Source organism: Rhincodon typus, chromosome 6 (assembly GCF_021869965.1).
Source record: "Rhincodon typus isolate 14 chromosome 6, sRhiTyp1.1, whole genome shotgun sequence".
NCBI lineage: Eukaryota > Metazoa > Chordata > Chondrichthyes > Orectolobiformes > Rhincodontidae > Rhincodon > Rhincodon typus.
The window spans coordinates 106,277,723-106,289,761 of record NC_063337.1 but is presented as its reverse complement, the minus strand read 5'-3'; the positions used below and the strand labels follow the sequence as shown (position 1 = coordinate 106,289,761).

The following is a 12,039-nucleotide window of genomic DNA, read 5'->3' as shown; positions in this document are numbered from 1 at the left end:
GTGTTCATCCAGCCCTGCGCCTTGTTGTCTCGGATTCTCCAGCATCTGCAGTTCCTACTATCTCTTTATTCCCAATCGTTGTCATTACTGCGTGACCCTTACTAAGATGGGCATGTGGGTGCCGAGCTAAAACAAGATCAGGCTTGGCTGTGTTGCTTCGCATAATCAAATAATCTGCTCACAGTCACTGTTAAGACTCATACCAAAGTTGGAATTATTTGAACAAAGTACTGAAAGGAACGTAAATGTTCTTTACACAACACTTCTGTTTGTATTAGTGCTTTCAACGGAGGAGGAGAAAAATTGGAAAGAGTGAAAAAGTAAAAAGTGAAACTTGGAAATGTCTACTGGACATAATAAGACATGATTCCACTAAATTGCATCAATATTAGTTATTTCTAATAATATGAGAAAATGTGTTCATAAAGTAATGATTTCCTCACTCCTCTGTTTTTGATAGCTGTCAAAAGTATACGCACAGAAACAGGCCATTCTGCTTATGTCCATACAAGCTCTCTACAACAGTACGCATCTCATGTCACTCATTCAATTTTTCCATGTAGCCCTGCAAACATTTCCTCATCAGATTATGATCCAACTTTCTTTTGAAAGCCATGACACAATCTGCCACCACACTCCCTGACAGTGCTTTCCAGATCCTAACCATTCACTGTGGGGGGTAAAAAAAGGCTTTTTTCCATGTTGCCATTGCTTCTTTTGATGATCATTTTGAATCTGCCTTGTCTAGTTCTCAGTTTTCCTACCAATGGGAACAGTCCCTTCCTATATCGTCTGTGCAGGTCCCTCATGAATTTTGAATAGGTCTATCAAATCTCTTTCCAACTTTCTCTAAGAAGAGCAGTTGCAGTTTCTTTGGGTCCAAAGATGAGAAACATTGTCCAGAATCTTTACAAGATCTCAAATGCATTTTTATCTCACTTCCTAAAGTCTTGGCCCACAGAAATGGAGGTAATACTCTAGTTAAGCGAAAATCTGTGTTTTCTACAAATTTGTCATAACTTCCACATTCATACACTATAACCCTCTTTAGAAAACCCAGGATCCCATTTGCTTTATTAACCACTTCTTTAGCTACACTGCAATCTACAATGATATATGCGCATATACCTGAAGGTCCCTCAATTCCCGCATCCCCTTTAGAATACTTGTCATTTACAGCAGTTGGGAACAGGAGTAGTTTTCAAGTTTGTAATACTTCAGGTCTGTGCCAACACACAGAAATTTATGAACTTGACAAAAATCACAGATATTAATATTGACTAAAATTTCACACAACATTGCCCATAGACTATAAGGAATTTGCAAACTCAATAATTCAAAGCGCCATTTCATACACTGGACAGTATAGATTTACATTTTGCTTCTCAATTTATTCAAGAAAAAAGTCTGAAAGCCAAGTCTAAATATTGTTAAAAATAAAATGTCAACAACAGCTGCAGACTTACCTGAACTTCTGGATTCTGAGAGAAACTCAGCAACAGCCTCTTTAGCAATGTATACACCAGACTGTAAAAGCAGAGCTGCCTCCTCAGATTTCAAACCAAGATATTTAACAAATCCTGCCAGAGTCGCCTGGTATGTGGCTGTGGTAATTACATCAGCACCACTAGAAAGATACCTAGAAGTGAAACAATAATTTTGAAAACTATTTTGAAATATAGAGGTACTATCTGAATCATCTGGGTGCAATGACACATCAATTTAACCACAAGATGACGGATTTTTCAATTAGAAATATCAGAGTTAAGAAGGTGATATTTGCTCGGAGGTGCAGAGCAAGATTAAAATAAGTTTGTTGTAATGGTATTTACTAAGAAAAGGTATGCATACAAAATATTAATAGAAATGATAAAGGGTAGGGTGAAAGTTGTTAGCCATCCTTTTAATTTCATGTTGCCTATGCTTCAAGTAGATAAGTGCCTGATCCACATTGTTTGCACTCCTGTTTACCAAAGGAAGGGGAGATAGATACAACAGAAAGGCTCCCCATAATTTTCTAATCACAGATTGCAGAATCACTGAATTGTTGCAGCACAGAGAGGCCATTCAGTCCATTGTGCCTGCACCAACTCTTCAAACGAGCATCATTACCTCATGCCAGTCTCCTGCTTTCCACCCAAACCCTTGCACACTACTTCTATCCAAATAATCATCCAACATCCTCTTAAATGCCTCAACTGAACCTGCCTACACCACATTCCCAAGTACTTCATTTCATACCGTAACTACTCGTCATGTGAAAAAGCATTTTCTCACATCACCTTTGCTTCGGTTCCACACCATTTTGAATCGATGTCCTCTCATTCTTGTTCCTTTTATGAGTGGGAACAGATTCTCCACATCTGCTCTGTCCAGTCTGTGCATGAATTTGAAAACCTCCATCAGATCTCCCTTCCAAGGAGAACAGTCCGAACTTTTTAGTACCATTCTTGTAAATTGCTTCTGCACTCTCTCCATTGCATCTTCCCTAGTTATTGGGGTGCTAGCAATATGCTTTCTGAAGTCAACCCTATCTAGGATCCCAGTCCATTTGTACATAGGTCAAATTAAAGATTAAAAACAAAAAGAACTGCAGCTGCTGTAAAAGCTCTGGCAACATCTGTGAAGGAAAAAACAGAGTTAATGTTTCAGGTCCAATGATCCTTCTTCAGAACTGATGGTGGCTGGGGAAACGTCAGTTTATATGCAGAAAACAAGGGAGGGGGATGGGGTAAGGAGTAAACGATAGGATAGAGCCTAAAGAGACAGGAGAGCAGTAGGACCAACAAAGAGTTGTTAACGATCAGGCTGGGAGGGTGAATAGTTGTTAATGGGGAATATTAGTGACTAACAACAGGTGGTGTGTAATGGCAGGCTATGTGATAACAAGGCCTGGTGTGTGGGGTAGGAGGCTGGAACATGGGAGAGTTTAGGCCCTAAAATTATTGAACTCAATATTGAGTCTAGAGGGCTGCAGGGTCCCCAAGCAGAAAATGAGGTGTTGTTCTTCCAGCTTGCATTGAGCTTCATGGAACACTGCAGCAAGCCAGAGACACAGATGTTGGTCAGGGAACAGGGTGGTGCATTAAAGTGGCAGGCAGCAGGTAGTTCAGGGTCTTTTTCTGTGAGCAGAACGTAGGTATTCTGCGAAGCAGTCACCCAGTCTACGCTTCATTTCCCCAATGTAGAGGAGACCACATTGTGTGCAGCAGATGCAGTAGACTAGATTCTGGGAAGTGCAAGTGAAGTGTTGCTTCACCTGGAAGCTATGTTTGGGCCCTTGGATACTGGGTGGGAGAAGGTAAATGGGCAGGTGTTGCACCTTCGCTGGTTACAGGGGAAGGTGTCGTAGGGCTGTGTGGGGGTGTTGGAGGTGAAGGAAGTGTGGACCAGGATGTCCCGGTGGGAACGGTCCCTGCGGAAGGTGGACAAGGGAGGGGAGGAGAATATGTGTCTGGTGGTGGCATCTTGCTGGAGGTGGCGGAAATGGCATCTGATGATCTTCTGGATGTGGATGCTGGTGAGATGGTAGGCAAGAACAAGGGGAACCCTATCACTGTGGTGGGACGGACCAGAAGGGGCGAGGGCGGAAGTGCGGGAGATGGGTCGGACCTGATTGAGGGCTCTGTCGACAACGGTGCTGGGGAATCCTCGGTTGAGGAAGAAGGTGGACATTTCGCAGGCTTCCTTTCGAAGTTGGCCTCATCTGAGTATTTACGATGGAGACGGAGGAACTGAGAAGATTGTTTTACATTTCAACCACAATTTATTTCTACTAGACCTAAATAGCACTTTATATACCAGACAGTAAAGTGAGCTTTACATTAGTTAAAAAGTCTCTGCACCTCTCTAAATTTATGACAACCCTAATTATGAGATATTATTCCACCTTGGCCATTATCTATGCTGTGGGTCTTTGGAGTTGAATTGCCAATTTTGTACCAAGCAATGTTGAACTTGGGACAATTTTGACAATCGTGGGGCCACTGGATTACAAAAGGTCTACAATCACTTCAGACAACAGAACTAGTCCTATTTGCCAGCATTTGGCCCATATCCCTCTAAATCCTTCCTATTCACATACCCATCCAGATGCCTTAAATGTTATAATTGTACCAGCCTCCACGACTTCTTCTGGTAGCTCATTCCATGCATGCACCACCATCTGTGTGAAAAAGTTACTCCTCAGGTTCTTTTTAAATCTTTCCCCTCTCACCTTAAACCTATACCCTCTAGTTTTGGCCTCCCCCCTCCACCCTTGGGGTAAGACCTTGGCTATTCACCCTATCCATGCCCCTCATGATTATGTAAACCTCTATATTCTATGGTTCTATATACATGCATGTACTTTCTCGCTGAGTTACACAAAATAAAGTGTCCCTCTGAGGGTGCTTAGTGATTTGGCTCCGATGTGATCTAAATGCAGCATGCCAACATTCACTGTCTGGGCAGAAATACCTAACAGCAACACACAAAGTATAGCACCTAGCTGGGGTTGTTGAATTCTATATTGCATCTACAGAATCAGAGCCCAGCACCAGTCAGCTCCTCCAGAAGAAGAAACAAAACCTTCATTGTGGATTTAAGGTCTTCTAAGACTGGCTGAATCAAAACAAGCAGAAATGGAGAGGAATAGGACATTTATCGTAGCAATTAAAATGTGGGAAAATGTGGGCTAAAAGAGATTGCAATGAAAACAGAACAACGGCTAGGCAGGAGGGTGTTATAGGATATCAATGGTAATACAATTAACAGCCATGATAGTTGGTACTGATGCACTATACAACCAGGCCAAAAGCAATTCAAAAGCCACCGAGATTGCAATATTACCCTTAATGGAAATACAGCATAACTGATGGATCAAATAAACTCTCTGCAGACTAGTTCTCAAGAAATGCTTTTTGGACACACGAGTGCTCACTGAGCTATAAACATGACCACAGCCAAATACATCCTGCCAATGCTGATTCAGGAACTGCCCTTGAAACTTACCTATCTCCACAGATTCTGACAGCTCTGCTAAGAGTTTCCAACATGCTCCATTTTTGTTTTATATTCCCAGAATCTGCTTTTTTGTGGATAATGGCACCTCACGTTTAACATTCTCCTACCCACTTGTGTAGAGTAGATTAAGCTAACCGATTCCACAATCAATATATTAAATCGAAGCTCCAAAGTCCTGCTACACCCAGTTGTGAAAACAACTAAATGGAAGAGGAGAAGCCACCATAAATATCCCCATCCTCAATGACAGAGGGGAGCAGCATGACAGCACAAATGACTTTCACAACATCTTCAGACTGAACATTCTGTTAAACTTCACACTATGCCGTAGAAACAGTTGAAGGCACTAGATACCACAAAGTCTATGGGCCTTGACGATGTCCTAACTGTAGTTCAGAGGACTTGCTGCATTCCTAACCAAGACGTTCCAATACAGATATAACACTGGCATCTCCACAATAACATGGGAAATCGCCCAGATATGTCCTCTTCATGAAAAGCAGGACAAATCCAATCCAACCAACTAGCACCCCATCAATCGATCTCTTTATAATTGATGCAAACTATTAAAGAACCCTTACAAGCATCATTAGAAACAAATGCAGATTCCTGAGGCATTTTAAAGAAATTACAAGTTTTCCTCACTGTACTGCTTCAAAGGTTGCCACAAAAAAGAAAAGGAAGTGAAAACAAGTGTGCTATTTTGCGAAAATAAAAGTTTGATAAAATAAGCACATTGAGGGTGACATAGCAGTTCAGCAAGCAAGCCTAATGCATGTGTATCAAATACATCATAAAATATGAAAGGTGTGCAGATGTCTGTTAATGTCAGGTCCTTTTCAAGTTCACAATCCCAACAATGGAAACCGATCTACTCAACAACTCAACTTAGCTCCATTTCTAACATTGAGCTATAGAACAAAGTATCCAAAAAAGCAAAACAAAAATTATCTCCAAACAAAAATAGCTACTTCTTATTACCTTGTGTGCACATCTTTGATTGCCTGTGGATTAGTTTGCAATATTCTGGCACTCCACAATGGATCATCCTATTACAGACAAAAACATTAATTACAAGAATGCAATTTAATCTACACTTCCTGTGCCATTAGTTCAAATCAGAACAATAAAATTCATCTCCAGTGAGCGTATCAATCTAAATGAGCCAGATAGCCATGGTTGGTGTGCTACATATGGTCATAGTTATACTCTTCTGATTACTGTTTCTATCTCTGAGCAAAGTTATTTTAGGGGTTATATTTCTTCTCTGAATATGACATCAATTGACCTTTGACTTGTTATTTCAAAACCATGCGCAATAAAACTATCTTGTTAATTTCTTTTATAGAATTATATTAATAGTTTTAATAGCTATTCAGCTTTTTTCTCAGCTAGCTTTGTGACAGCAGTGGTCTCCATGTACCAAATTAGCTGTGGTCAAGACTCAGACAATAATTGTTGTGGAACACTTTGTAAGATTGCATTTTAGGTCTTATCATTGCAATTTTTCCAGCCCAGCAGCAAAGAGAGCTGGAAGTGGGATCCTGGACTTTTGAGAGAATTTATTTTCCTGTTGGGGTCTGGTCTAGGGAGCGACTAAATTTTCGAGGATGCAGTGATATGAATTTTCCAGGCAGGTAGGGGCATTGTCAGATGGTTGTCCTTGGCTTAACCTTTCTCTCCTTTATTAACTTTACCTCATAGTTGGCTGGGTGTGGGGCTGGTTCACTGTCCTCTCTTTGAACTCAAGGTCTTGTCTACTCCACAACTACAGGCTCACACGATGTTCACTTAATGCTAGTGGGCTTAGTGCTAGGAAGAAAAACCAGGCAGGGCAGCAAACAACGAACATGGTGAGTGCTGACAGAGTGGTGCACATGGGTACTCTCAATCTAAACATTCCAGGCATGGAAACATGCTGAAAACGAAACATCATCCTGGTGAAGCTACAAAACAGAATTACATGTGAGCCAAAAAAATATAAGAAGCAAGTGAAAGAAAGAGTTAAGTAACACCACAACCAAAGGATCTGATCTAAGCTCTGCACAGCTGCCACATCCGGTCATGAATGGTGGTGAACAATTAAACAACTCACGTGAGGGATGTGCATCCACATATCCCCATTCTCAATAATGAGGCAACTCAGTGCATCAGAGCAAAAGATAAGGCTGAAGCATTTGCTACAACCTTCAGCCAGAAGTGCTGAGTGCACGATCCATCTCAAGCCTTCTCCATCGGTCCCCAGAATTACAGATTCGATTCACTCCGTGTCATACCAAGAAACAGTGGGAAGCATTGGATACTACAAAAGCAACGGGCCTTGACAACATTCCGGCATTAGTACTGAAGACTTGTGCTGCAGAACTTGCCCTTCCCTAGCTAAAGTGTTCCAGTACAGTTACAACACTGTCGTCATTTACTTGACAATATCCAGGTGTGTCCTGTACACAAAAAGCAGGATAAATCCTGCCCTATCAGTCTACTCTTGATCATCAGTAAAGTGATGGAAGGTATCATCAACAGTGCTATCAAGCAGCACCTGCTCACTGATGCCCAGTTTCTGTCCCGCCAGCATCACTTAGCTCCTGACCTCCTTGATTCAAACAGAATTGATCAAAAAGGATTCAATTCCAGAGGTTGAGGTGAAAGTGACTGCCCTTACCAATCAGGACAGCATTTAACTAAGTATGGTATCAAGACGCCCCAGCAAAACTAGAGTAAATGGAAATCAGGAGAAAACTCTCCACTGGTTAGAGTCATACAAAGCACAAAGGAGAAGATGGTTCTTGCTGGAGGTCCGTCATCTCAGCTCCAGGACATCACTGCAGGAGTACCTCAGGGTCATGTCCAGGGCCCAACCATCATCAGCTGCTTCATCAATGACCTTCCCGCCATCATAAGGTCAGAAATGGGATGCTCACCAATGATTGCACAATGTTCAGCATAATTTCCAACAAAAAAGATACTGAAGCATCCACATTCAAATGTAGAAATAACCAAGCTTGAGCTGACAAATAGCAAGTAATACTTATACCATACAAAGAACACATTCAACAAGGAGAAATCCAATCATCGCCCCTAGATATTCCATAGCATTACCATTGTTGAATCACCCACTATCAACATTCTGGGGGCTCCAATTGACCAGAAACTGAACTGGACTAAAATAAATATTGCAGCTACAAGAGAGGGTTGGGGTTTAGGAATCCTGCAGTGTATAACTCATCTCCCTACTCCCCAAAACGTGTCTCCCATTGAAAAGACACTAGTCGGGAGAATGATAGAATACTCCCCATTTTCCCAGATGGGGAAAGCAATTCCAACAACACTCAAGAAGCTTGACACAATCTAGAACAAAGTTGCCCTCTTGATTGGCACATGCACAAAAATTCAACCTCTTCACTTTACAGTAGTAGCAGTGTGTAGAACCTATAAAATGTGTTGCAGAAATTCAACAAGGATCCTCTGACAGCGCCTTCCAAACCCATGACCACTACAGTCTAGAAGGACAAAGGCAAAAGATACATAGGACTATCCCCTGCAAGTTCGTCTACATACCACTCGGCATTCTCCTTGGCAAGGTGTACCAAAGACTCTCATCACTCAGTCTTAAATTGATTAATTTAGTAATTCTGAGAATATTGGCTCACCAAACAGGCTTTTTGTTCCACAGATGTTTCATTACCCTACTGGGTAACATCATCAGTGTAGCCTCCGATGAAGCACTGTTGTGTTTTCCCGTCTGTTATTTAAACTCTGGTGTCCATTGAGCTGGGTTACCTTACTTCTGATTTTCCTTTGCACTGGAATATATATAGGGTCTACCTCTACTTGTTTGTTGATGGCCTTCTTAGTGGACAGCCAGGCCTCTAGGAATTCCCGTGCTTATCTCTGCTTGGCCAATCCCAGGATCCTGGTGTTGTCCCAATCAAACTGGTGGTTTTCCTTATCCATGTGGATGGAGATGAGCAAGTATTGGGTGTTTAGACACACCCAATGTATCAACTGTTGCTAGTTGATGTTCATGTATTCTTGTGGATAATTTTCTTCCTGTCTGTCCAATGTAATTTTTGTCACAGTCATTGCAGGGGATCTTGTATATTATGTTGGTCCTGTCCATAGTGGGTAACGGGTCTTTGGTTCGGGTTAGCTGTTGGCATAGGGTTGATGTAGATTTTTGTGCTATTCTCATGCCCAGTGGTCGTAGGAGTCTAGTGGTCAGTTCAGATGTGTTCTTGATGTAAGGTAGCATGATGAGTGTGTCAGGGCGTGCAGTATCTTCCTAGTGCAAAGACTGCAACAAAAATTACATTGGACAGACAGGAAGAAAATTAGTCACAAGAGTACACGAACATCAACTGGCAAAAACACACGACCAATACTCACTCATCTCCATCCACATGGATAAGGAAAACCACCAGTTCGATTGGGACAACACCAGGATCCTGGAACAGACCAAACAGAGACAAGCATGGGAATTCCTAGAGGCCTGGTTCTCCACTAAGAAGACCATCAACAAAACACAGAGCTAGACCCTATGTATACTCCATTGCGAAGGAAAACCGGAAGTGAAGTAACCCAGCTCAGCGGACACCAGATTTTAAATAACAGGCAGGAAAACACAACAGTGCTTCATCAAAGGCTGCACTGTTGATGTTACCCAGCAGGGTAATGAAACGTCTGCAGAACAACGAACCAGTTCAGCAACCCAACCAGCCCTAATATCCACAACCCAAGCTATAAATCTACTCAAAAACCTTAATTCTGAGAATTCTGGTTCTAGATTCACCCATAAGAGGAAAATCCTCTCAGCACTTATTCTGTGAAGCCCCTTAAGAATCTTGTATGTTTTGATGAGATCACCTCTCATTCATCGAAATTCTGATGAGTAAAATCCCAATCTGTTTAACTTTTGCTCATAAGACAATCGTCCATACCTTGAATCATCCTAGTGAGTCGTCTCTGAACTCCCTCCAATGAAATAATATCTTTCCTTGAATTTCATTAAATCCAAACGGAATTGTGGGCTTCTACCTACACCAAATGGAAGGCAGCCCATCTTCTCAAGGGCAATTAGGGATCAGCAATAAAAGTTGACCCAGTCAATGATACCCAAATCCTATGAATGAATTAAAAAACATCATCATACTGCACAGGTGCAGGAATGCTGCTTGTGATCATCTTTCCTAGACAGCTCAAGGGATCCTGGGAGTCAATCAATGGAATCCAGTAACGTTAAAATCTCAACCTACTTCTAACATCTGCAGGAAATTAAGGGTAAATCCAGCAGCCCAAGTCACTGCAGGAGGATCGGCTATTCAACTTGTACCACACAAATACTCAGATTAATGCCTTAGAGACAGACTGCATTGATTGTGCTGCTATTGAGGAAGCTAGAAGATATAATACATATAGACCCAGGGTAGTCTTTGTCTGGGACACAGCCAGAGGCCGGAAGATGCTTTCATGAAACATTTTCAGTTGAAGTAATCAAAGGCAAGTTTGTTTTAACGCAGAGCCACTGCAAATTACTGTTTCTTCATTCTCTGGTAATCCAGTTTGCCATAGATGCTCATAGGCAAGGGTTTATAAAAACTTCAAACATAACCATGGACAGAGATCAAGTTCCAGGGAGGAAAGGGGGTGGAGTCCAGTTTTTTTATTCATTGTGGGATGTGGGCATCACTAGCTGGCCTGCATTTATTACCCATCCATAGTTGCCCTTGAAGAGACTTTGTAGTAACTCGTACAACTGAATGGCTAGGCAGGCCATTTCAGAGGGCAATTGTGAGTAAACCACATTGTGTGGGTCTGGAGTCACATGTAGGCAAAACCAGATGAGGATGGCAGATTTCCTTCCCTGAAGGATTTTAGTGAACCTGATGGGTTTTATTTGACAATTGACAATGGCTTCATGGTCATCAATGGATTCTTAATTTCAGATATTTTTTATTGAATTCAAATTCCACCATCTGCCATGGTGGGATTCACATCCGGGTCTCCAGACATCCGCTGAGTTTTTGGATTAATAGTCCAGCGATAATACCACTAGGCCATCTCCCACTATTCACATAATTGGGTGGGGATGGGTCATATTTACATAACGCAGAAGGAGAGGAGCCAGATTTACACAAGAGGACAGGGGTGTGGCCTGTATTTCTAGTGAGCTATGAGCAGAGCTCTGTTTTCTGCTGGGCCAATTCAAAGCCTGGGCTGCCGTTACCATTTCCAAATAAAAACAAACTCTGGACGCTAGAAATCAGAAACAGAGCAGAAATTGCTGGAACAACTCATCAAGTCTGGCAGCATCTGTGGAGAGAAAGCAAAGTTAGCATTTTGCGTCTAGTGACCCGTCTTCAAAACCGATTCTAACTGGGAAAAGGTTGGTAGATGTGCAAAAGAAGGGGTGTGTGGAAGGAGTAAACAATTGATGGAGATAGAGCCCAGACGGGGGGGGGGGGGGGGGGGGGGAAACTGAGCTGGGCAGCCAAAGTTGTGGGTAAAGGTCAGCCTGGGGGAAATGGAAAGTTAGTGGCTGACAATGGGTTGTGTATGGTAGCAGTCCATGTGATGCCAAGGCCTGGTGTGTGGAGGTTAGGGACAGGGACATGGGAGAAGGAGTTTAGGCCCTAAAATTATTGAACTTGATATGGAGTCTGGAGGGCTACAGGGTCCCCAAGCGGAAAGTGAAGTGCTGTTCTTCCAGCTTGTGTTGAGCTTCACCAGAACACTGCAGCAAGCCTGAGACAAGAGATATTGGTCAGGGAACAGGGTGGTGTGTTAAAGTGGCAGGCAGCTGGAAGCTCAGGGTGAACAGATGCTGACGGGCCTGCTGAGTTTTTCCAGCACTTTCTATCCCCGTTACCATCACCTGCAGGTTCAAACCGCCCGCCTCCAGCTCGGTCGCCAAACCTCCATCAATAATGGTCACCTCGGGCCTGTCCTCCATCCCCGGCCCCGGCCACTCACAGACAGACAAGAGGGACCACGCTGCACCCAGCCTCTTTAAAAACAGCCGGGTCACCCCCACCAATG

The 12,039-nt window shown here is 42.6% G+C and overlaps 1 protein-coding gene across 1 annotated transcript; it reads right to left on the bottom strand.

Annotated features, from left to right (window-relative positions):
* Positions 1 to 1,365: 1,365 nt before the first annotated feature.
* LOC125483260 (homocysteine S-methyltransferase 3-like) lies at positions 1,366 to 11,979 on the bottom strand. The gene is made up of 3 exons (XM_048597541.1): positions 11,876 to 11,979; positions 5,986 to 6,053; positions 1,366 to 1,639 (listed from the first exon to the last, which is right to left on the bottom strand). Exons 1-3 carry the CDS (start codon positions 11,951 to 11,953, stop codon positions 1,372 to 1,374), a joined length of 414 nt encoding a protein of 137 aa, XP_048453498.1. The 5' UTR covers positions 11,954 to 11,979; the 3' UTR covers positions 1,366 to 1,371.
* Positions 11,980 to 12,039: the final 60 nt, after the last annotated feature.

Bases quoted from the DNA above. Each gene is read 5' to 3' on its own strand.
- LOC125483260 (XM_048597541.1), bottom strand. From the start codon at position 11,953: ATGGAGGACAGGCCCGAGGTGACCATTATTGATGGAGGTTTGGCGACC. The intron at 6,054-11,875 runs GTGATGGTAACG...TGTCTGTAATAG, and splicing joins CGGGCGGTTTGAACCTGCAG to GATGATCCATTGTGGAGTGC. The intron at 1,640-5,985 runs GTAATAAGAAGT...TTTCACTTCTAG, and splicing joins ATCAAAGATGTGCACACAAG to GTATCTTTCTAGTGGTGCTG.